This window comes from Sebastes fasciatus, chromosome 11 (genome assembly GCF_043250625.1).
Source record: "Sebastes fasciatus isolate fSebFas1 chromosome 11, fSebFas1.pri, whole genome shotgun sequence".
Taxonomy (NCBI): domain Eukaryota; kingdom Metazoa; phylum Chordata; class Actinopteri; order Perciformes; family Sebastidae; genus Sebastes; species Sebastes fasciatus.
The window spans coordinates 17,285,550-17,311,916 of record NC_133805.1 but is presented as its reverse complement, the minus strand read 5'-3'; the positions used below and the strand labels follow the sequence as shown (position 1 = coordinate 17,311,916).

Below are 26,367 nucleotides of genomic sequence, written 5' to 3'. Positions count from 1 at the left end.
AACTTGCTGATGCGGTCAACCCTGACCATCATCCTTCTCTTCCTCGTCTCATCCCTGATACTTACAAAACAGTGGCCGTCCGTTAGTGTGTTTGCTTTTCTCTGATACGGAGGCAGGAGATTGGTTTGAATCTTGTCGGAGATTACCCCGTTTAGGATGCACTGAAGTGTTCATGAAGATTCATTTGAGCTCCTGAAATTGGGTGAGTTGTGAATGTTGTTTTATGTGCATGATGGACTGCTGTGTCTATAGAGGTGAAAACCTTTATGCCTAAAGGATATTACCTGGGTGGGAGGGCAGCAACAAGAATTTCATTATCTGTAGTAGCATATTTAGATTATGATTGCATGCACTACATTTGACCTCAAAGGAAGTTATTCTTTACTGTCGCATAATATCACCTCTCACAGGTGTCTGTGGTGTTTTGTGCTTCCTTTTATCCACCACAGGGGGCAGCACTGAGGCCAACACTCACCTGTTAGCAGACTGATGAGACGAGAGATGGGATCTCCAGTTACTGTTGTAACTCTGTGCCCCCTCTGGTGAGTCCCACTGCAACAATATGAATAATGAATTATTAGCAATAGGAGCAATATGACATGCATTTTATCATTTTGGAATCTGTAGCAGATATCTGATGATGCTAAGTGACAATAACGTTTTGTGACTGAACTGTAATGCATGATGGTATCCTCATTAGGGCTGGGCGATATGGCCAAAATGTTCTATCCCAATATAGATCATTACATATCTCGATAACAATATATATCACGATATAGCATGTTTTCTGGTAATTCAATAAATAAATAGTCTATATGAAATAACCACATAGTAAAACCTATTTATATATACTCCTGTGTGAATTAAATACTTGACAAATGAAAATGTTCTCACTTTAAGAACAGTTTTAAGTAAAATTTTTAAGAAAAAAAGAAATAAACATAGGCCTAGCCTTTATCACAATAGAAACAATATATACGATAAACATTTTTATATTGTTTTGACGATATATATAGCGTCATATTGCCCAGCCCTAATCCTCATACATCTCCACATCAGACAATGCATTAAACATATTTAACGTACATTTTCAACATTCAAAATTAGATTTTGAGTTAAACAAGTAATGAATTAGGAACACTTTATCATAAAAATATAAGATTTGGTATTGAAAGACACAGTGCTTTTCTCACAACTAATATAATATTTTGGCAAAATCTGTGTTTTTCTCCTTAAACAAATACCTTAGTCTGCAGAATATATGTAAACGTTATTAGGTATGTCTCATTAAGTTTGATGGAATTCACATCCCCAACTTTGTAAACCTATTTACCTGAAGACAAACACATTTCTTGCTTGTTTACTCAGATATTCAACAGATCTGCTTGATACTTGCATTCCAATATGTGGGAGCTGTATAAAAACTGACCTCCAAACTGAGACACACACACACAAGCTCACAGCTGCACTCTGTGGGTTCACCTGCAGTGTGATGAGAGTTTGGATAGAAATCATATTTTTTGTTTCCCTGGAGGTTTAGTCCTCCTGCACACAAGAGCAACACATTACATTATAAGCTAATGTGAAACAATTTAGCAAGTTGCATTTGTTCTTGAGGTTTGTAATATGTTGGCAGCAAACCAGAGTTATAACTAGCAAGCACTTTCACTTTTACCGCACACCAAATAGTGTCTGTTTTTATCACACAGTTTATATGACAGTCATTTATGGTTGTGTAAATACATTGAGTAGCTGGGGCTAAATGAGACTACAGTTAATCTATTAACACAATTGTTACATTCACAGGTGGATCCTTGTCCTGGTCGTCTTTGTGCATCAGCTCAACGCAGTAAGACTTTCCTTTATAAGTCTTTACATACATACACATTTAGATTAAAACATAATATCACTACTATGACAACCTTTCAATCTAAAAACATGTAATTAATAATGTCAATAAAGTGTAATTGTAAAAATATACTACGGATAAAATCATATATATAAACATACGTATGACTATATTGCTGTGAATAACCATTACACATGTGCATTCCTCCCACACTCTGACATCCAGTGTTGTAAGACACAGCAGACATTTACTGTAATTAAAAGCAATTAATGCTTTCTTTGTTGTAGATTTTGTTGTAAAAACAAAAACTGCAGACAATTCAAAATGCAGCAACATATGCACTGATCAAGACTAAGTATGAGGAGGAGCACACAGATGAAATCACACCTTTTGCTAGAACAGGTTTAAATTATTTAGTGGACTAGCGTGTCAATAGATTAAACATGCTTTTAAAGCACACTCGCAACACATGCACTTGCTAAAATGGAAAATAGCTCCGATATAAACATAATGTAAAAAAAAAGATCAGTTTTTGTTGAGACGACTTTGTGAGGATGTTGTATTGGACTGCATTGCACTGAAATCCATCATTTAAAGTTTAATTACAACTTCATTTCCGTATACACTGCATCTGCTGCTGCTGCGGTAGCCGGGAATGTAGTTTAGGCCTGTCAAAAACAACAAACCATCATCACAACGCCAAGATAGTCCTGAACCTGGTGCTCTCTATGCACTTTATGTCACTGGGTGTACGTTATAAATGTATTCTATGTGTCAGTGTGCTCCTGTTTACACATCTGGGTTCTTGCATTCTCCCAATCTGAATGCCACAAGCCCATATAGTTAGTACTGGTTAAGTGTTTCCCAGAAAAAAAATCCTTGATGTACTTGATGCACCTGGAAACTGTATGTGTTACTCCTTACGTGTTTATAGGATTTGTCCACAAGTAACTTAAATTTCCCTCCACAGTGTGCAGGACTGATTGCCTGGGGTTCTTATTGTATACAAAGACTGTATACTACAGCTAGACTGATTAATCAGCCGGGCTGAGTTGGCAGATCTGTAATGGTTTATATGTCAGCTTAAAAGTAACAAGAAATCACAGTATAGGAACGCCAAAAACAATGTATGTTCAAGGGAATCTATAAGTGTCACTATTACATCGTTTGTCCACCAGAGAGCAAGGACATATTTTTCAAATGCAAAATGTCCTGTTCAGTATAAGGGTCAAAATTCTTTAAAACAATCAAACAAATTTATGGGAATAATAATAATCAGAAATGTTTGTTTATGTTATGCATTTAGCAAAATAATGACTATTTGCTGGCATAGAATTAACATTAATATTGGTATTGAAAATCCAGTATTGGCTGTGCTATACTAGAGTGTCCAAGTGTGAAACACAGTTAGATAGATAGATAGATAGATAGATAGATAGATAGATAGATAGATAGATAGATAGATAGATAGATAGATAGATAGATAGATATAGATAGATAGATAGTAACTTTATTAATCCCGAGGGAAATTCAAGTTTCCAGCATCACAGTTCCATAGTGCAAAACATGTTAGTAAAAAGGCAGTAAAAAAGTTAGTTAGTAGTGCAAAGTACAAAGTACAAAAAAATATACAGACGTAGGCAAAGTTGTTGGTAACGTTCCGTTAAAGAGAGAAAAACCCACAATGGTCACTGAAATAACTTGAAACTGACAAAAGTAATAATAAATAAAAATTTACTGAAAATGAACTAATGAAAATCAGCTGTTGTTTTTGAATTGTGGTTCAGCAGAATCATTTTAAAAAACAAACTAATGAAACTGGCCAGGACAAAAATGATGGTACCCCTAGAAAAGATGTAAAATAATGTGACCATAGGGACATGTTAAACTAAGGTGTGTCCTGTAATTAGCATCACAGGTATCTTCAAACTTGTAATCAGTCAGTCTGCCTATTTAAAGGGTGAAAAGTAGTCACTGTGCTGTTTGGCATCATGGTGTGTACCACACTGAACATGGACCACAGAAAGCTAAGGAGAGAGTTGTCTCAGGAGATCAGAAAGAACATTATAGACCTTCATGTTAAAGGTAAAGGCTATAAGACCATCTCCAAGCAGCCTGATGTTCCTGTGACTACAGCTGCACATATTATTCAGAAGTTTAAGGTCCATGGGACTGTAGCCAACCTCCCTGGACGTGGCCGCAAGGGGAAAATTGATGACATATTGAAGAGACGGATAATACGAATGGTAACCAAAGAGCCTAGAACAACTTCCAAAGAGATTAGAGGTGAACTCCAAGGTCAAGGTACATCAGTGTCAGATCGCACCATCCGTCACTGTTTGAGCCAAAGTGGACTTAATGGAAGACAACCGAGGAGGACACCAAATCATAAAAAAGCGAGACTGGAATTTTCCAAAATGCATATTGACAAGCCACAAAGCTTCTGGGAGAATGTCCTTTGGACAGATGAGACAAAACTGGAGCTTTTTGGCAAGTCACATCAGCTCTATGTTCACAGACGCAAAAATGAAGCATCCAAAGAAAAGAACACTGTACCTAATGTGAAACATGGAGGAGGCTCGGTTATGTTATGGGGCTGCTTTGTTGCATCTGACACAGGGTGTCTTGAATCTGTGCAGGGTGCAATGAAATCTCAAGACTATCAAGGCATTCTGGAGCGAAATGTGCTGCCCAGTGTCAGAAAGCTTGGTCTCAGTTGCAAGAATGACTAAGAACAAAACATTGGACTATTCTGAAGTGGCCTTCTATGAGCCCTGATCTAAATCCTATTGAACATCTGTGGAAGGAGCTGAAACATGCAGTCTGGAGAAGGCACCCTTCAAACCTGAGACAGCTGGAGCAGTTTGCTCACGAGGAGTGGGCCAACATACCTGTCAACAGGTGCAGAAGTCTCATTGAGAGTTACAGAAATCGCTTGTTTGCAGTGATTGCCTCAAAAGGTTGTGCAACAAAATATTAAGTTAATGTTACCATCATTTTTGTCTAGGCCAGTTTCATTAGGTTTTTTTTTTAAATGATTCTGCTGAACCATAATTCAAAAACAATGTCTGATTTTCATTAGTTAATTTTCAGTGAATTTTTATTTATTATTACTTTTGTCAGTTTCAAGTTATTTCAGTGACCTTTGTGGGTTTTTCTCTCTTTAACGGAACGTTACCAACAACTTTGCCTACGTCTGTACCAGGTATAAAAATACAAGGAGATGAAGAAAACTGTTAAAACTGAATATAGTGCAGGGTAACAGCTGTGATACACGACTATTAAAAAAGTGAATATAGTGCAGAAGAGACTGTTAAAAATGAGTATAGTGTATTATTATCTGTTAGCTGGGTGCATAATAAGAAGACAGGCTGGATATAGAAAGATGTTCTGGATGCATTAATACATGCATTAGCTGGAAACACACACTAGTAAGCTAAAATTGGGTTTGGAGCAAACATACCTTTGATTTTACTACAAACTGCATGTCCAACCAGTTGTGATGGGTCATTTGGAGAAAGTGCAGCAAAGTCCCACCTGCTGGCAACAGAAAAAAAAGTGTTTTTTTTATGATACTGAGTAATTTAGAAATTAATATAACTCTGGATTAATGCATAACATCAGTTGCCTCTGTGGTTGGATATAGCTTTACAATGCTGAATCACAATACACATGCCCAAAGCCTTTGGTAATGTAGGTGGATGGCACAAATTTGAATCTAAAAATGGGGCTGAATACCTGTCACCATGAACCATGTGGATTATTTTCTACGGCACATAATTTGAAGGTTTACCATTTGAAGATAAAATTGAGATTACACTCAATATACGGTGTATATAGTTATAAATAATCAGATTTAAGGTGGTGGTTCGCCAGTAAAAAATGACTAACCGTTAGCTTGTCAAAGAAGACACTTTTTTCCCTTGTGAGTTAGTCAGACAGGATGGGAATTTACCTGGCCAAGCAAGAGATTAACTAACTGTTACCAAACATGACCAGCATGACAACATACAGTTAACATTAGTAGTGATGGGAATTCTGGCTCTTTTTAGTGAGCCAGATCTTTTGGCTCAGCAAACCAAGAAGAGTCGGCTCTTTCGGCTCCCAAACGACTCTTCATTTTACCACTTCTGCCTTTTATAATTCAGCCAAATTTAGCTTTAGCTGTTTTGACCTATGATTAGTATGTGTGCACATATATCACTTAAATTATTCAATATAATTATACTAAACCTTATAATTTCCAGAATACCATAATTTTACATGCTACTTAGTTTCCGACTGTCTCTCATCTTGTCTGCTATTTGCGCACCGCACTCCTCTCTCTCTCGTTGTCTCCTCCTCTCCCTTCTGCTCCGTACCTGTAGATCGTCAGCGCGCCGCCCCTCCCTGCTTGATGTATGATCTTTGTCTGTCATCACCTGATGGTCGCACGGACATCAATAACACAACATTCAGTCACAGTCAGTGCATGGAGTGCCCGTGGCGCGGAGAAGATCGTCCTATCAAAAAAAAGACTCTCGGACGGGAGCCGGCTCTTATCGTTCACTTAAAAGAGCCGGCTCAATAAACCGGCTCGTTCGGGACGACACATCACTAAACGTTAGCTATTAGCTATTAGCTATTAGCTATTAGCTATTAGCTATTAGCTATTAGCTATTAGCTATTAGCTATTAGCTATTAGCTATTAGCTATTAGCTATTAGCTAGTTAGCTACTAGCTAACGTTACCCGGAAGTGAGCAGTAACTTTAACATATAACAGCAAATTGAGGAGACCCAGTCAGATTATCACCTGTTTAAAACTGTGGTAAAATGAGAAATAGACATTAATGTTATGTAAAATTGTGTAATTTTCAGGTTCTGCTTCTGTCCAAAGTAATGCTAACGTTAGCCTAGCTAGTTGCTACCCCACCATTTTTTTCCACCCCAAAAACGCCACCTCACCTCACACACATACCTGTAGCCTACTGACATACATACCTGTAGCCTACTGACATACATACCTGTAAGCCTACTGACATACATACCTGTAAGCCTACTGACATACATACCTGTAGGCCTACTGACACACATACCTGTAGCCTACTGACATACATACCTGTAGGCTACTGACATACATACCTGTAAGCCTACTGACACACATACCTGTAGCCTACTGACATACATACCTGTAGGCTACTGACATACATACCTGTAAGCCTACTGACACACATACCTGTAGCCTACTGACATACATACTTGTAGGCCTACTGACACACATACCTGTAGCCTACTGACATACATACCTGTAGCCTACTGACATACATACCTGTAGGCCTACTGACACACATACCTGTAGCCTACTGACATACATACCTGTAGCCTACTGACATACATACCTGTAGGCCTACTGACACACATACCTGTAGCCTACTGACATACATACCTGTAGGCTACTGACATACATACCTGTAAGCCTACTGACATACATACCTGTAAGCCTACTGACATACATACCTGTAGGCCTACTGACACACATACCTGTAGCCTACTGACATACATACCTGTAAGCCTACTGACATACATACCTGTAAGCCTACTGACATACATACCTGTAGGCCTACTGACATACATACCTGTAGGCCTACTGACATACATACCTGTAGCCTACTGACATACATACCTGTAGCCTACTGACATACTTACCTGTAAGCCTACTGACATACATACCTGTAGGCCTACTGACATACATACCTGTAAGCCTACTGACATACATACCTGTAGGCCTACTGACATACATACCTGTAGGCCTACTGACATACATACCTGTAGGCCTACTGACATACATACCTGTAAACTTATATACTATATACTTAGACTATAAACTGTCTTACCTTCATCACAATGCTCAAATGTTTTGCGGCTCCAGACAGATCTTTTTTTTTTTTTTTGCCTAAAATGTCTCTTTTGATAGTAAAGGTTGCCGACCCCTGTTTAAGGCTAATTGTTGTTTAGCTGTTACAGCATGTTATGTAGCAATGGAGACCTGCCAGTGTCTTGTGTGTTCCCAATTTGGCTAATGCACTGAATCCCAATGGTCTGTCCAAGACATAGCCAACTGTTGTATGTGTTTCTGGGACTGATGCAAGAGATAACCGTGAATGTTTGGGCCAAAAGAGAAAGTGGGACAGCAGATGTGCGATAGAGCTCAGTCTCACCAGCATAAACTCATCCAAATATTTAGTAAGCGTTGGGAAAACATTACTAAATGTTTGGGACACAAGCACTGTAAAACACACACACAAATTGGTGGGAATACTTGGCATCTGGAGGTGTGTGGACTCACAGAATAGTTTTTCAGCAAGTTGTCAGTGCATTATGAGAGTGGTGAAGCGCTGTGTGAGCGTTCTTTCGCATCAAGGTCAGAGCGCTCATTATTTACCCGCGTCTATGTGAGAACAATGATTTGTTTAAAGCTTTCTAATCAGGACTGTCCAGTCTCCATGGGGAAATGTGTTAATTCTCAAAGCTGTAAAATATTCAGCAATGTCAGATATGCCCAAACCACAACCTTATCTGATGTACCCACTGATGTCCTCTGACCCCGTATCTGTCTCCTGCTCTGCTTAGATACGGCCTCAGCCAGTCTCCATCTCTCTGTGGTTTGTGTCTGTTTGTTGTTGTTTCAGGGGGCGATTGAAGGCCCATGTGAAGGCAGAGACTGCTCTGTATGTCAGTGTCATCCTGCTAAAGGTGCACGGGTATGAACTTTTTCTGTTATGTATTTGCAAATTATCCTACATTACTATATTTTGAATTGTTTTCCTCATTAGAGCTCCAACGATTAATTGATTAGTTGTCAAATGAATCTGCAACTATTTTGATAATCGATTTGAGTAATTCTTTTTAGAAAAAATTTCAAAAATTCTCTGATTCCAGCTTCTTAAATGTGAATATTTTCTGGTTTCTTTACTCCTCTATGACAGTAAACTGAATATCTTTGAGTTGTGGACAAAACAAGACATTATAGGACGTCATCTTGGGCTTTAGGAAACACTGATCAACATTTTTTAACCATTTTCTGACATTTTATAAACCAAACAACAAATCGATTAATCGAGAAAATAATCGTCAGATTAATTCACAATGAAAATTATTGTTAGTTGCAGCCCTACTCATTAGAAAGACATTAAGCTGTGGGAAATATTTATATTACTTGTATTTTTCTCCAAAATTACCTTATATGTTCTCTGTCTCAATTATAAATTCCTTGCAAGACTAGCAGCAGAAAAAACTGAAATTAGGAACCAGAAATGATGTTTCCATGATTTGACAAATACAGACTTAATTCAAAAATATAAATAACAAAGCAACAGCCAATTCCAATTCCTTGGTTGCTGATAGAGGGGTGAATAAAATCTATAGATAACGTATTGGTCCTTTAGGAAAAAAATAATCTTAATCCTAAAAGTGTCACCCACAACAACATTTAAAAGTTTTATATACATGACTTTTGTCTTTGTAGGGAGCTCCAGGGAAGCCAGGCCAGCAAGGTCCCCAGGGAACGATGGGACCATGGGGACGCCAAGGGTCACTTGGAGAGAAGGGCAGGCGGGGAACAGAAGGATCACATGGCCCAGAGGGGCCCAAAGGAGACCGCGTTAGTGTGCATGTGCATGTTGCGTGTGTGTGTGTGTGTGTGTGTGCGTTGTGTTTCACGATAGAAACAGACAGAAAGCTAGGCAGATACTGCATGCAAGAACAGCTAATCATCACAATAAGTCTACATTAAATGTGTAAATATGTATCACCAGTGATAGAGGAAAAAGAAAGGGTGGTGTAGGGAGTGAATGATGCATTCTAACCCGGTAATGAATGAATAAATGAATGGTGCCAATATTTGTTTTACATTTCAGGGCGAGACTGGTGTTCCTGGTTTTCCTGGTAATGATGGCTCGCCAGTGAGTAAACCACTGTTGTTGTAAATTGTATTTATAAACCAGGAAAAGACACATACAGCTCACACTGACATTAATAATCCCGTAGAGGTGAGTAAACCTCTGAGGGGATTGCACCAATTTCCCGAACCCTGTACAGCTCAACGTGGAGTTGACATGCTGATTTTTCTCATTTCTCATTTCATTGATATCAAGCACTTTTCCAATTGTATGTCATGCGGTATTCCCAACTGTATAACTGTCCAGTTCTTTTATATATTGGGGACTACACAGTAAATGGTGCAGTGATTTGAAGCTTGTGTCTGGAGAGCCCTCTAGTGGACACATCATGGCACACTGTAGATGTGCCTGGTTTTCCTCTATCTCCCCTAATGCAGCTGCCTCTTCACTACTCAAGTGTTTGTGTTTAATAAAAAACTCAAGTTGTTCATCTTAACCAGTATATAATTATGAAATATAGGCCTGAAGCTATAAATGCTGTAAGGCGTAACTTCTTTGTCGTTCTCCACTAGACTCAGAGAGGTCATAATTGTGGCTTCTAATACTCTGCAATTATACGTCACCATTATAACTGTGCTATGTTGTGTTCAGGGCCACCCTGGAGCAGGTGGTGAGCCCGGGTTGATAGGAGTGGATGGCTGTAATGGGACAAGGGGTCTCCCAGGAGTCTCTGGTATTCCTGGTTTGGATGGCATCCATGGGCCGCCGGTGAGTAGAACTCCTGCTCTCATGTTTCTGTTAGCTGTTAATCAGTCAGTAGTCAGACCTTCAGATGTGTTTTTTACAGAGTTAAAAGTAAAAGTAAAGCACATGGGGATTTTAAGTCAAAAAGTAAAAAACTAAACCAGTAGTTATATTCTTTTTTGCTAGTTCTGCAGTACACGATTTACATCCAATGCCCGCAGGAAGTAGTGTGACATTGAATTAGCACAGAGATATGTAAGGTTGTGGAGGCCTGGGTGGTGGTAGGACATGTAGACCAGAGAGGCCTGAGTTTGTTTCCTGTCTCCGCTTAAAATTGTAACCATGGTGATACTGGATCTATCCTTGCAATTTGCAGATATTGTAGGAATAATCAATTGAATAAACATTTGGTACTGAATGTTCGCAAACATTCTCATTGAACATAATTGAAGGATTCTCCACATTGTCCAATATTAACTTTCCATTGGACCAGTGTTTTGTGAAAATGATGTATAAATATAGAATACTATACATATCTGCTCTTTTAATTCATTTAGCTATTATTTATAATGTGTCCAATGTAAACATTTACTGTGTCTTCTTCTCAGGGATCACATGGACATAAAGGAATTAAAGGAGAACCTTTGTATGATGCTGCCCTTCCAGGGCTTCCGGTAAGTTCCTCTGGAGAGGCTCAGATAATGATGGACTGGGCCATTTCTGTTTGAGCGGTTTCATAATTATTTGCAATTTACAGTGTCTGTAAATATTGTTTCATTTGATCTTGCAGGGGGAGCGTGGTAGAGATGGACAACATGGTCTACCTGTATGTTTTCTTTTCCTATTTTGACAGTAATGCAGTATTCCTCAGTAATATTCAGCTGATAGATGAAGCAGGGATTAAATGCTTTAAATCGTACACCGTGATTGTTGTTAAGTCGACTCAACTTCATGTTTGCTTTCATTAACATTGCGTGTGTTTTTTTTTAACTCAGGGAAGACGAGGAGACATTGGGCCTAAAGGCCACGATGGCCCTCCAGGCCCTCTTGGATCTGAGGTGAAAAAAAATCAACACTTTTTGTATATAGGTCTTTTATACAGGTTGTAATTAAGACCTTTATACCACTAATATTCTTGATCTACGTTACAAGAATAAATGCAGTGCCTTATATGTCAAAAATGATGTGTGTGATTCCATTTAGGGCTCGGTAGGACCTAAAGGTGTGAGAGGACTGCCAGTGAGTCTCCTGTTTCACAATCTTTGCCAGTGCATTTCCGTAAAAGAAAATCTTTGCGTACATCCACACAAACATAAAACCTTACTAAACTTTTGTCTGTTGTGTAGGGCGACCCCGGAGGATCACTGGCAGGAGCTAAAGGTGACGATGTAAGAAACCAATTTGGCCTTTGACAGCTATGCATGAGGTTTTGTTGTGTGTATGTTTTCATCCCTTTAATTCCATATTCCAGGGTGAACAAGGCCCACCCGGCCCACAAGGCCCAGAAGAAGTCATAGAATTTCCTCCAGACTTCCTTCCACCCAAAGGTTACAAGGTGAAGGCAAAGCTCCCATTTGTATTTATACGAGACTGCTGATTTTCAGTTACATGCATAAACCTGTATAAAGACAAATCTTTGTTATTTTTCTTTATTTTCTTTCCTGCTTCTCAGGGAGACCGAGGTCCTCCTGGATCATGTGGACCAAAGGGCATCAGCGTGAGTTTCATCTTGTATGTTTTTATACAGGTATGTCTGAGAGGAAGAGAATTTTATTTGCATTTTCTTCCTTATCAGGGTGGAAGAGGAGATGTCTTCTACATAGACCAAATGAAAGGAGAGCAAGGAATCCTTGGTTTTCCTGGAGTTAGGGTAGGTCGCTTGAATCAGTCTGCAACATACCTTTAGACAGACACATACAATATTAACCCCATTGTTTCCATCTTTAGGGTTTCCCAGGATTTCCTGGTAGAGATGGACCACCAGGACCTGAGGTACACCTGTAATATGAGGCCTAAGCTTTCCCTTATGTTACAATACATAAGCATTATGTATAAAATACATTGATGTATTTTCAGGGTGTCCGTGGAGAGAAAGGATTTCCAGGTCTCATTGGAAGAAATGGACCAAAGGTGAGCTTTACATAAAAGTCAAAGGTATTCACAATTTTACCAAAATTGGAAAGCTTGTGTCAGGTGCAAACAGAAGCCAATTTTCTGTAAAAACTGAAGCATAAAGTGCTACTGGGAGGGTAACTAAAAGGACTCTTATTGATTACAGCAGGACGGATGCTTGCTGGCATCTTTGTTCCACTTACAAAGATAGAGGTGTACCTCAAATATAGGAACAAAGTGAAGAAAAACTCATCATGTCTGCTGCCCTCTGGTGGTTGCTCAGTGGGATTATCACATTTACTGGACAAGACCAGTGATCTTCTCATCTTTAGAAATATTATGTATATCAGTGGCATTTTCTATTCATGACTGTGGTTTCTCTCTTTGTCTTTGCATCCAACAGGGATACCTAGGAGATCCAGGTCCCCCCGGTCCCCTGAACTATCTCAATGGAAGTGATGCCAGAGGTGAGACCACAGCCGTAGCTACACTCTCCTTACTGGTTGAGCTACATTTGACCACTACTATCCTATTATACATTTTTTATTTTAAATATGATAATGAAATAATTTTGTGAATTAAAGGTCACTTTTGCTGGAAATAGCTTTACAGTCCAGTGGGGTGCTTAAAGGGGACATATCTTTAAAAACTCACTTTTTCAGTGCTTGTGCACATACATTTGGGTATCTGGAGCGCCGCAAACCAACCCACAAACTGTCAAATAAGACGACCCAGTCAGTGTTTTGTGGGCTGTCTAGATCAGAAAACATGTGATTCAACAAGCTATTCAGATATGTCACATGCATGCTCAATAGAATATACAGTATCTCCCTCCATCTGAGTATCTACCTTTGCAAAGGTGCACCAGGCCCTAAAACGGTGCGTTTCAGACAGAGGGTGAATACAGGTATATGCTGACAGACAGTACGAGAAAAATAAAGTGTTTTTTGTACATTAAAGCATGTAAACATGTTCTAGTAGAAACCCAGAATACAAGCATGAACCTGAAAATGAGCACGATATGTCCCCTTTAAAGTATACTCTTCCCCAGAAACTATGTTTTGAGTATCAAACACTCACCCACTGGAGGATTGAGTGTTTGATACACTGTTTTTAGTTTCAAGCCGCGACAACTTGAATTATGTCAGTTACAGCAGATTTAAAAAAGCATCAAGATGTATGAAAAGTATGAACTATAGAAATTCTCAACCTACTCCTGCAGCATAATCCACTGCTTTTTGTAGATTATCACTTGAAATGGAATTGATGGCTAAAAGTCCCCTGTTAAGTTAGTAAATAACCATAATTACTGTGTGAGAATAATCAAGCATTACTGACTTTTTCACGGTTCTATGTCTGTATGGTTCAGGTGTTAAAGGTGACCGTGGGTATCCTGGAATACCTGGAGCTCCAGGTGACTCTGGCTACATGGGCATGCATGGACCTCCTGGCCCACCAGGGTTAACAATACCAGGTCAGAGTTTCTCTCTGGTCTCTAACTTTCAGGTTTCTCCTGACTTTATGTTCTATATATCACTCAGTCAGTATACCGCTCACTCTTATCAGGCTTTAACCGACAGTTAGAAACTCAGTCAGTTAATCTTGATCCTACGTTGTTTGACGTTTCGTATCGTCTCTCACACCTTCCTAGAAGAGCCAGGTCTACCTGGTCCACTAGGGTCGTCCGGTCCCAAGGGCTACAAGGGAGAGCCAGGAAGGTATAACAACTTTGAAAATCCATTTCCGGGACCAAAGGGAACTAAAGGACTCCTCGGACCTAAAGGTGTCACAGGCCTCCCAGGTCCTCCAGGTATATTAGGACTTCCTGTCAGTTAATCTCACAAATGTAATTTCATTATTTGAATAATTGTAAGCTCGTCACGTTTTTACGCATGTTCATTTGAATGTTTCCCTAACTTCTGGCTTGTGTGTGTGTGTGTTATCTGTTTATGTGGCATACTTGATCAGGATGTGAAGGTGAGTTCTCAATTTCGTCTGATGAAAAAGGTCCACTAATTCATGCATTAACACTACTTGCTGAAGTTTTTAACTTATGTTGGTCAATATTTGTGTCTGGTTGCTCCACAGATTACTATTGTGAGCCTGGTTACCAAGGGGACCCTGGTGACATAGGACCTAAAGGATCTCCTGGAAACAAAGGGGTCAAAGGACTTAAAGGTGATCTGTGACTGTTTATATGAATTAGTTGTTCCCACAAGTAGAGATTTGTCGTTCTCTGTGTCTACTGACCTCTAGTGGAATCTAGAAACATCCAGTGGGAATTTACTGGAACAGATTTGTGATTTAGTATCATTTTATAGAGTACAGTATGTATAGTGGTACAGTATACGAATGTGCTGCATCATAGTCATACATTTTTGTCCCCTGTACAGGTTGTGAAGGGGCATGTAAGTGTAGGTCGGGTGGGGGAGGACAAGGCCCCCCTGGTCCTGTCGGTTATCCAGGACCTCCAGGCTTACCTGGAACTCAAGGATTTAAAGGAGACCCAGGGCTGAATGGACCTGAAGGTCCAGGAGGACCACACGTAAGGACAGCAGGACTCAGACTAACTAATAATTACATTTCCCAAAACATGTATAACATGTTTTTGTATTAGCCACAGGAACGTAGTTTTGTATGTAACTTTGTGTTTTCTTCCAGGGCTTTCACGGAATTCCTGGTATAAAAGGACTAAAGGGTCAGAAAGGTCACTCTTTTGTGGTAGATGCTAAAGGTGAGCACCTGTTAACATCAAACCTGTACTATACACAGTATTATTATACAAGCAAATGGTTATTTTAAATGCTTGGGAACATCGGCTCTACAGAGGATGAGAGAATTCTAAGTCAAGATTTATTCAATTGTTTATGTTGACCAAACACTACAGTAAGGCGGTGCACTGTGTTCTGCACAGTTTTGTTCAGTACAACAGAAGCTTGAAATAAAAAAGTAAGTTGGATTTGTTTGTTGGTAACTTTGTGCTTTTTGTCAATTAAGAAAACAAAGATCTCTGTTTTATACATGTCTATACCAAGGGTTATTGAACATTGATCGCCTAATATCTACAGTTTATTTTTGTCGTTGAAAGGTGACAAGGGTAACCAAGGTGTCCCTGGACATTCTGGTCCTCCTGGTGCAGGTAGGCCAGGGCTGGATGGTCCCCCTGGCCCTGCAGGGGACCGTGGAACACCGGTGAGTGTGTTCATGTAATTTATGGAACCGAAAAAACGTGTTGGTTTTGAAGTTATGGTATCAAGTAATGTTTTTTTGCAGGGTGCTGGATATGCAGGACTACCTGGTCCCAAAGGTGACCCTGGTGTTGTTGGACCTAAAGGGTTTCCAGGGCTTGTAGGCCCCCCAGGTCCTGGTGCTCCAGGCGCTAAGGGGTCATTTGGACCTAAAGGTTATCAGGGACGTTCTGGCCCCCTAGGAGTACCTGGACGACCAGGCCCTCCAGGTCAGAGACTGGGTTAAACTCTCAGTTGGTGTTAATATACCCCATTCCCACATTAAGCCAGGTGTCATGGGCTCATGTTGTATTTGTGTCACCAGGTGAAAGTGAGGTATGCTGCCATGAAGGTGGGATTGGATTACCTGGTCCTAAGGGTGAGACAGGTTCACTGGGTAAGTCTTGTTACACATAATATCTTTAGAAAAAAATGGTAGAATTGGTTGGACTTACTTTACTAAGCCATGTGTCATGACAGAAACATGGTTGCAAGTCAAGTTTTCTTTGGCCCCTTGGTAGGGTTTCCAGGTGAGCCCGGAAGAGATGGTCTTCCGGGAACTCCGGGACATTCAGGCCCGAAAGGCATGAAAGGAGATGACAGGGAGACTGGGGGGATTGGACTGCGAGGTAACGACTCTCTAAAATGTTGTCAAATTAAAATGATGCACATCTTTGGATGGCCCAGGTTCAAGCTTGTGGATCATGAAGCATCCACACTGCAGTTAATGATTAATATACAGTTAGGAGGGTTGTTACAGGTCTCTCTTATTTGTAAAAGGACCTCAAGGTTTAAACGGGGATCCAGGTGACCCTGGTCCCAGAGGAATTATCCTGGATGGCCCCTCAGGCCCTCCTGGGTTACCAGGACATCCAGGCAGGAAGGGTGACCCAGGAGATGTCCTCTCTGCCAGGCCAGGTGCTACTGGCCCACCTGGCCGCCCTGGGGCTCGAGGGCCAAACGGACTCCGTGGCATTCCTGGAAGCCCAGGGTCTCCAGGTAAGTTTCATTTATATTTAGGTGAACACAAACAAACCACTCAACAACTTCAGTTAATGTGTTCCTACATCACAGAAAAAAATCCCTGATTTATTCCACTTAAAGTGTACTGCACATGTTTTACTGTACATTGGAATTAGTTGACCATCGGTGCCTCGTAATTACAGGCGCTCAAGGCCAACCTGGAGGGCCTGGTTGGAAAGGAGAGCCAGGAGTCATTGGGGACCCTGGAGCCTTTGGTCCCCCAGGCCTGCCCTGCACTGCGTGTGAACTGATAGAACCTCCGGGCCCCCCCGGACCTCCAGGAAACCCTGGACAGAGAGGAGTACCAGGTGAGCACACAGCAGCAGCAAGCAAAAATGATGTCACTCTGGATGTCCATCTGAATGTCCCTAAAACATGTCAAGATTAATTTCAGAGTATATTTATGAATATTTATCCATGAACATATTTCTCTCATTGAACTTTATAATGTTGTATAGGCTACCTCCTTAGTCAGAAGGGTGTTAAGGGAGATATTGGTCCTCCTGGTCATGGACAGAGGGGTCCACAAGGTTTCCCTGGCCCTACCGGTGTGCCAGGCCCTGCTGGACCAAGAGGTACCACCGGCCCCTTAGGAGATCCTGGGACCGATGGCTGGTCAGGACATAAAGGTGAACCATTGGCCTGTCTCGATGAGAAACGTTTGTGAAAAGCATTATGTTTTTACCTGAACATTTAAAATCTTTTCAGTCTCAGAGGAATGTTGTTTACACCATCCAGTCAGTTACGCCTAAAACTGCATCGCCTATCTCATTCACACACTGACACAGCTGTACCTGTACCTCTGTTCACGCTGCCTCCAGACCCTGACAGTGATCCTAACATCAAATCACCCACCACCAGCCTCACATTGGGGCTTTGGGCTCATCACCCAAAATCCCCCCTAAAAAGTCTACACTGAAACCCAGTCTACATTTTTATCAGCAATGCTTTATATCTGTATACTAGTCTGTCATGATTGAAATGAGGCTCTCCTTTCAATCCATCTAGGTGACAGAGGGTTCGCAGGCAGGCCCGGGTCCAGAGGTTTACCAGGTCGTCCTGGACCTGCGGGACCCAGTGGTAAACAGGGAGAGAGAGGCTTTAATGGTCGCACAGGTGACACTGGATATCCAGGACAGCCTGGTAATAAAGGTAAGTCTCTGTAAACATACCATGTGTCTGATCAGTCTTGCCAGGCGCCATGGCGTAATGTTTTTTGAAAATAATATATGGCCATCGAGCAGGCAATTATAAAAATTTGAAAATATCAGAAGTGTTCTCAGTGTCTCTGGATTTGTTGTAATACACACAAAAAAAATCTATTCAGTAAATATGAATGCCTTAAAGGTCCCATATTATAAAAAAGTGAGATTGTCATGTTTTTTTATTATAAGGCTGGCTTAAGTCCTATATAAATACTGTGAAAGTATCAAAACACTCAATCCACAGGGAAATACACACAGCCCGTATTCAGAAACTCTGCATTTGAAACAAGCTGTCAGGATTTCTGTCCATTTGTGATGTCACGAATATACAATATTTAGACCCTTTGCACAATTTTAAACGTAAACATTCTAAATGTGTCCCAGTTTATTCCTGGTTGCAGTGTATGTGAATGTCTTCAGCTGACAGGAAGTACACATGGACCCAAGCTGTTGCCTAGTAACGCAATTCTGTTGCAATTCCGTCAAAATGCGCTAAAATGGAGCGTTTCAGACAGAGGGTAAATACAGGCATATTCAGGCTGACAGTATGAGGAAAATAAAGTGTTTATTGAACATAACAGCATGTAAACATGTTCTAGTAGAAACACAAAATACAAGTATGAACCTGAAAATTAACACGATATGGGACCTTTAAATCATGGATTGAGGCCACCATTCAGATCATAACCTAGAAATATAGCATGAATAAGGTAGTAGCAGACAGTCCACTTGGTCTTGACAATGTTGTCCGCAGTAGATTTGCAGACCGCCTGTCTACAGACTACAGTAGTGGCTATACAGCTACAACACTCAATAAGGATGAATGAGGAGGATGTTTTATTTGGGTTAATGAGCATTTCATCTCAACTCTGTGGTCCATCCAGGTGAACGGGGTCTACCAGGATTACCAGGACCGTTAGGGATTATTGTGAATATAACAAAAGGCCCACGAGGACTTCCAGGAAGGAAGGGGCAATCAAGAGAACCAGGACTTGCAGGCAATGGAGCTGTCTCTTAATTTATACATCTTCGTTAAACAAGATCATTTCTTGTATTTCACTTCACTACAAAGACTTATAATAGATTGTGATAAAACAGTAAAGGGCTACATCATTTTTAAAGTTTGTTTTGTCACTTACAGGCTCACCGGGCCCAAGGGGAGTGCCAGGTGATTCAGGGCCTGATGGATGGCCTGGTTCGCCAGGGTTTAAAGGCAGTGCTGGTGCTCCAGGCAGGGCAGGAATACCAGGAGCTCCTGGGTACCCTGGAGTCAAAGGCTTCCCTGGTCCAAGAGGATATCCTGGACATGGTGGAGATCTGGTACACAACAAACCTAATTTATTGTCTTCATAATTGTAGACACAGCTGTCTGCGTCTAAGCTTTTTTTTTTTTTAAATATCTGTCCAGTAGATACCCAGATACTATGAAAAAGGGCTGCCACTTGAGTTACATATTGTACCAGCAGCATAATATTTCTGATAATTCCAATTTAATTATCATTATTGTCTGTAATGCACAACCATTGTGTGCCAGAACACTTTTTGTCATCTTACTACGACATGGATTAGTCCTAAACTGCTTATGTTATCATCTACTCGTGCATACATATATTAATAGTGGCTTTACGGTACATCATTTATTGTATGTCAGTCTCAGAAGTGTTATTAAATAGTTTGAATGTGTTGATGTCTGTTAAAGGGAGATCCAGGGCCTTGGGGAGAATCGGGTATCCCAGGGTTACCGGGATTTCCAGGAGCCAAAGGTGAGTCAAAAGAGAGAGATTCAATGTCCTGGAGAAAAGGTTTATACAACAGGATGTGAATCCAAAGCAGATTTTGTTTTGTCTGGTTCATCAAAAACAATATGATATATTGTTGTAATAAATGCAGTCAAGCCCAATAAAATCTCTCAGGATTTCATACCTGCGTCATTTAGTTGGATTGAACCTGATGAAAGCTTTCCAAATCTGTTCCAGGTGACCCAGGACAGTCTTATGGGCAATCTGGTCCACCTGGACAAAAAGGATTACCAGGCGAGGATGGACCTAGTGGTGAGTGAGACAGAAGACTCAAATTCTTTTTTAGTTAAACTTGTCTTGAAGGATGTTTGTCAGTTTCCGAGACCGTATACAATACTGCAAGTGGATGTATAACCGTAAATAAATTTATATCCTCAAAATAATTCCCTCGAGCACCCAGAGGGAGTCCAGGAGATCCAGGGGACCCAGGACCCCGGGGGAGGTCTGGACAGCCGGGACAACCAGGCGGTGTCGGGGAACCAGGAAGACAAGGAGGACCAGGTGATTTCCATTCAAGACTTAAATGAGAGAGCTAATATAATGCAGCAATAATTTGAAAAGTGGATAAATTCACCTTTGAATTTAGGAATGCTAATTTACCGTCAGATTTAGGAGAAGAATAAGAACTTGCACCCCATCCTGAGATGTCACACAGTTGAATATCATCAGAGAGAGACCTAAGGGCATTGTAGCAGTAACTACGATAACTTGTTCTCACATAATATAAAGCTCACTTACATTTAGATATAAACGCACATGAAGTGTCACTCAATGGCAATAAATCACCTCCAGTTTTCCACTATCTTCAAATTTAGAATTTTAATTTGTACAAATTGTCATTTGCTCCTCCAGCCCCTAAAGCAATACGAGTCAGATGTTACATTTTACACTTGTGTTTATGCCCTCAAGTAATTTGAATCTTGTGCTTTATGTGTATATGTTGGTTTGAGCTCTTTTATGTGTGTGTCTCTACAGGCTTCCCAGGGCCTCTGGGCCCGTCAGGTGTTCCAGGTGTTCCAGGTGTTCCAGGCGATCATGGAGGTCTGGGACCACCAGGCCCTCCTGGCCCATGTGGGCTTTCTGGTACAGTTTTTTCTCCCATCATTAGATAGGCAGTGAACAGGCATTCTAAGTGTCTACTTTGTTATTTGCATTGCCTTGTATTGACTTGGATTCTGTGTTAAAGGGTTTCTAAGGTGTGGCTGCCAATAATTTAAGATTATTCTACTGTGATTTTATGTTAGGGCCAACCGGACCACCAGGTCTGAATGGACTGGACGGGCTTAGAGGTCCAAACGGGATGAAAGGAGAAAGTGGTAAGAGGGACATTCATCATCATTTTCAATTTAGTTTAGCAATTATTTCTTTGTGTCTTTTATGGTGTGCCTGTTGGTATACATTTTTGCTCATATAGTACATAGTCAGCTGCTCCCTCTACCTTCACTTAAACCATACAAAAACTTGTTGAAGTAAATTCATTGGTGTAAATTCAGTAAATTCAGTATATCAGTATACATCAGCGCATAATATGTTATGATATTTTACTATTGACACTTAAGTGCAATCATTTATCACTTGAAGGCACGGGTTTCCCTGGCCCTCCAGGACCAGATGGGTTTTTTGGAGTCAAAGGTCTCCAGGGCCAGCAAGGGCCTCCAGGAGCCATTTTTTCTGGGCCCAAAGGCCAAAGAGGCCCACCTGGCCACACAGGTAACATATTTATTATTACCATCTACTGTATCTGTCTATAACGGTGGGAGAGAAATGAACTGTTGAAGACAAACATTTTAAGTTATTGTCTCCTCACAGCACCTACAGTGCAAGTCCAGTAAGAATAACGCAGTGATGATTTCTTACCATGCAATATTCTGTTGTGGTCACTCAGATTGTATTGTGTTTTTCTTATCATTTTATTGCACTGTATTTGCTGTTTTTCACTCTCCTATTGTTGAGTGTGTTTACTGTTCCATTCCTCTATACCAGGGGTGGCCAAAATCTTTCCCTTGGAGGGCCAAAAATGAAACTTAATTGTGGGCCATGAGCCAAAAGCAAACACTTGTTTTATTTTGTTTGTATTGTTAAGCTGCAAAATGGTACTAGGATCCCAAGTTCCCTTAATTGAAATGCCTTTTGTCCATGTGCTAATGTCTCTGCCTATTCATTGTTTTGCACCAAACTGACTTCCTGCACAAACTGTCACTCAGATTCTGAAAAATAATAATAATTAGGGATCATAAATACATATTTAAAGAGCATTTTTACCTCACAAAAAATAAAAAAGGCATAACAGCGATTTATATTATTTCTTTAGATTTTTTTTTCACGAGAAACATCTGGCAGGCCAAATCGAACCTTATGACGGCCCCACTTTGGGCATCCCTGCTCTATACAGTATATGCTCTGAGATAAGGTTTTTCACTTTTCTGTATTTCCTCCCTCAGGTCTTCCAGGCTTCCCAGGTGAACCTGGGAACCTTGGCAGACAGTGCTGGAAGCCTTCGCCAGGAGCCCACGGAGACATAGGATATGAAGGACCTCCGGGACCCCCAGGTGTGTGTGTGTGTGTGTGTGTGATATTTATGTTCATCCATTTGTCTATGTCCGTCTTCATCTTTGTGTGGCCACATTTAGGAATGAACATCATGTGGATTTTAATTGTGGGTTTGTGTGCTTTTTTATCTATCTGTGCGCAACTGGGATTTTGTGTTTGGTTTTTAGGTCCTCCTGGGGAGCTGGGCCCTCCAGGCAGCAGCATTTTCTCCAAAGGAGACCCAGGTCCAAATGGCCTCCCTGGGTTACCAGGTCGTAAGGGAGACGGGGGCCCCACAGGGCCTCCTGGGTCTGTGAGGTACCCAGGATTTACAGGACCAAAGGGTACATTACAGCGCAAGACTGCTGCCATCTGTATTTTCAGTGTTGCCGTCTACTTGGATACGCTCTAAATGTTGCTGCACTTTGACAGGTGTGAGAGGTCCTGCTGGTGGCGGAGGTCCTCCAGGACACAAAGGTCAGATTGGGGTCCCTGGACCTTGGGGCCGCAAGGGAGGGACTGGCCCAGCTGGAGACAGAGGTGAGTAGCAATGGTAACTAACTAAGAGATATGCCCATATTAAGTGAAATAGAAAATGTTTTAAAATTCTTTGTTTCATTTTCATTAGTTTATAATTGATCCTCATTTATTCAACACTACTGAACGTTATAGCATACGCTCAACAGTTCATCTGGTTATCAATGTATTATGTTTTTTTTTTCAGGTGCCAAAGGTGCTCGTGGTGATTCCAATCCTGGAGTCACAGGAACGACTCCCCCAGGACCCCTAGGACCACCTGGTCACCCAGGATCTGTGGGATACCCTGGCGATGCGGGTCCTCCTGGGACTCCAGGACGTAAAGGCAAGAGAGTCTAATATACACTAATCAGCCATTACATTATGACCACTGACAGGTGAAGTGAATAACATTGATTATCTCGTTACAATGGCACCTGGCAGAGGGTGGGATATATTGGACAGCAAGTGAACATTTTGTCCTGGAAGTTGATGTGTTGGAAGCAGAAAAAATGGGCAAGCGTAAGGATGTGAGTGACTTTGACAAGGGCCAAAGTGTGATGGATAGACGACTGGGTCAGAGCATCTCCAAAACTGCAGCTCTCGTGGCATGTTCCCGGTCTGCAGTGGTCAGGACTTACCAAAAGTGGTCCAAGGAAGGAAAACCGGTGAACCGGCAATCATGGGCGGCCAAGGCTCATTGATGCACGTGGGGAGCTAAGGCGGGCCCGTGTTGTCCAATCCAACAGAAGAGGTACTGGAGCTCAAATTGCTGAAAAAGTTAATGCTGGTTTCGATAGAAAGGTGTCAGAACAGTTTGTTGCATATTGGGCTGCTTAGCCGCAGACCGGTCAGGGTGCCCATGAACGCTGTTCACCGCCAAAAGCGCCTACAATGGGCACGTGAGCATCAGAACTGGACCACGGAGCAATGGAAGAAGGTGGCCTGGTCCGATGAATCACGTTCTCTTTTACATCATGTGGATGGCAACGAGTTCCAGGTGTTGACTTGGCCTCCAAATTCTCCAGATCGCAATCCAATCGAGCATCTGTGGGATGTGCTGGACAAACAAGTCCGATCCACGGAGGCCCCACCTCGCAACTTAGAGGACTTAAAGGATCTGCTACTGACGGCTTTGTGCCAGATACCACAGCATACCTTCAGAGGTCTAATGGAGTCCACGCCTCGACGGGTCAGGGCTGTTTTGGCGGCAAAAGGGGGACCTATTCAATATTAGGCAGGTGGTCATAATGTTACGGCTGATCGGTGTATGCGCTCTGTATGTATACACATTCTGGTCTGTGGTGTGTGTTTTCATCCTCAGTTGTCTGTATGTGTGTATGTTTGTCCGTCCTTGTTTGTATCTTCCAGGACAGAAAGGTCCATTAGGGACTGTGGGCCCCCCTGGCAAACCAGGTCCTGCTGGTCGTATTGGTCCTGTTGGAGACCCTGGAGATGTTGGTCAGCTAGGATTTACTGGACCTCAAGGTAAATAATCAGACATCAGTCATGATGTAACAACACCAATGTTTGCACTGTTTAATTAAGATTCAATCAATTAAATACAGTATAAGAAACTTCACAGGACGATAACTGTCTCCTTTAAAGAGACACTGAGTTTCCTGATTAAGGTCTGGATAACATTTTTGGTCTTTTACTCACAGATAAAATGATCGACTGCCTCCAATAAATAGCTAATTTCATCTCTTCCTCGCTCGTATCCTTCATTCATGTCAACCCCTCTATCCTCCAGGTATCCCAGGTCTACCCGGTGATCCAGGTCAGCAAGGCCATAGGGGGGCGTCGAGGGCCGGCTTCCTGTTGGTTATCCACAGCCAGTCGGTTCAGGTGCCACGGTGCGCTGAAGGCACCAGTCAGCTCTGGGTGGGCTATAGTCTGGTCTACCTGGAGGGACAAGAGAAGGCTCACACTCAAGATCTGGGTGAGGGTCTGCCCAAAATGATGCTTTTGTTGGAAATTACTTTATGTATCAATCCATGAGTTTCCCTCCTCTTCTCCCTGTAGGCCAAGCCGGCTCCTGCCTCCCTGTTTTCTCCACCATGCCTTTCTCCTACTGCAACAAAGGGGCCTGTCACTACTCCAGTCGCAACGACAAATCCTACTGGCTCTCCACCACCGCTCCCATACCCATGATGCCGCTCGTTGGCCAGGAGATCAGCTCCCACATCAGCCGCTGTGTGGTGTGTGAGACAGTCGCGCCGGCAGTGGCTTTCCACAGCCAGGACCACACAGTCCCCGCATGCCCGCCTGGCTGGAGGAGTCTCTGGACGGGGTACTCTTTCCTCCTGGTGAGTGTGATAAAAAAGCTTTGTGTATGAAAGAAAAATGCGATACCTACAGTAATGTGTACCTGCTGCACTTTTCTCTTCAGCACACCGGGGCAGGTGATGAGGGCGGCGGCCAGTCTCTGACGTCTTCTGGTAGCTGCATGAAGGATTTCCGAACTCACCCCTTCATAGAGTGCCAGGGAGCGCGTGGCTCCTGTCACTACTTTGCCAACCTCTACAGTTTTTGGCTGACTACCGTTAGTCAGACGGAGCAGTTTATCACCCCGAGGCCTGGCACCATCAAGGCAGCCGACCAACAGCGACGCAAGGCCAGTCAGTGTCATGTCTGCCTCAGAGAACTATAAAAGAACCTCTCATCACTTTTAGTTGTAATATTAATGTTTTTTTAAGCTTCTGATTAACACAAAGAGTTACAGATCGGTTATATTTGATGACATTTGGCGACAAAGAAATGTGGCTTTGTATTTTAAACATTGCAGCTTTTTATCTGAACAACTTTTTTATACGATGTTGCTGCCATTGTGTCTCTTTTCTGTCATTATTTTCAATGAGGTGCTATTTCTAATGATGGAAATGTTTATAATTGATCTTCTTGCTGCTGTACCTAAAGATGTTGTAATAATCCACCGCTCTTTTTCTGAAGACTTTTCCCTCGTCATCTAAATTATAGGGTTGTAAATCACAATATGATAATATATTGATTCTTTGGACAACAATATGATATTTGCTGATATCACAAAGTCTGCCAGGATATGATATAAATTCGATTCAATTCAGGGGCCTGCGATCGATATGAGACGATATCATATGCCTATTTGACACAATCATGATTATATCAACTCACAAAAAGCAACTAAAGTATGATTTGACAGTTTTATTACTGGGCTCTGTAGGAAGGAGGTGCGCTTGGATGGAAATTGCGACACAGACGTGCCATGGGGATTTCAAAATAAAGGTGTATTTTAAAGATGATATGTATCAATGTTTTCTCTTTGCATCCACAATATTGGATCGTTGATCATAGTAACGATATATATCGATCCAGGTCGATGTATTGTTACACCCCTTCTAAACTGTGCTCCTCAATTGTTTAAAAAGTTTCAACACTACTAGTCATTCAGAGTTCAGTTGGAAAAAACAACAACCTACATGCAAAAATCCCAAGATAGGGAGGAA

The 26,367-nt window shown here is 41.5% G+C and overlaps 1 protein-coding gene across 2 annotated transcripts; it reads left to right on the top strand.

Moving 5' to 3' along the window:
- Positions 1 to 22: 22 nt before the first annotated feature.
- On the top strand, positions 23 to 26,163 carry LOC141777168 (uncharacterized). Of its 2 annotated transcripts, none has more exons than XM_074651205.1 (47): positions 23 to 202; positions 450 to 542; positions 1,807 to 1,849; positions 8,519 to 8,590; positions 9,355 to 9,489; positions 9,746 to 9,790; positions 10,379 to 10,495; positions 11,080 to 11,145; positions 11,262 to 11,297; positions 11,467 to 11,529; positions 11,675 to 11,710; positions 11,818 to 11,859; positions 11,943 to 12,026; positions 12,144 to 12,188; positions 12,267 to 12,341; positions 12,419 to 12,463; positions 12,548 to 12,601; positions 12,987 to 13,050; positions 13,953 to 14,057; positions 14,235 to 14,393; positions 14,672 to 14,761; positions 14,977 to 15,128; positions 15,245 to 15,317; positions 15,672 to 15,775; positions 15,857 to 16,040; positions 16,136 to 16,207; positions 16,332 to 16,439; positions 16,591 to 16,809; positions 16,977 to 17,141; positions 17,292 to 17,462; positions 17,842 to 17,985; positions 18,923 to 19,036; positions 19,180 to 19,358; positions 19,738 to 19,801; positions 20,015 to 20,089; positions 20,231 to 20,338; positions 20,813 to 20,920; positions 21,082 to 21,153; positions 21,419 to 21,547; positions 22,279 to 22,386; positions 22,555 to 22,710; positions 22,799 to 22,906; positions 23,091 to 23,228; positions 24,254 to 24,370; positions 24,636 to 24,824; positions 24,908 to 25,191; positions 25,275 to 26,163. In XM_074651205.1, exons 2-47 carry the CDS (start codon positions 490 to 492, stop codon positions 25,533 to 25,535), a joined length of 5,031 nt encoding a protein of 1,676 aa, XP_074507306.1. In that variant the 5' UTR covers positions 23 to 202; positions 450 to 489; the 3' UTR covers positions 25,536 to 26,163. The 2 variants fall into 2 exon arrangements, with proteins under 2 accessions (XP_074507306.1, XP_074507305.1); XM_074651204.1 differs by having other exon boundaries at positions 23,091 to 23,236; positions 24,259 to 24,370.
- The last annotated feature ends 204 nt before the right edge of the window (positions 26,164 to 26,367 follow it).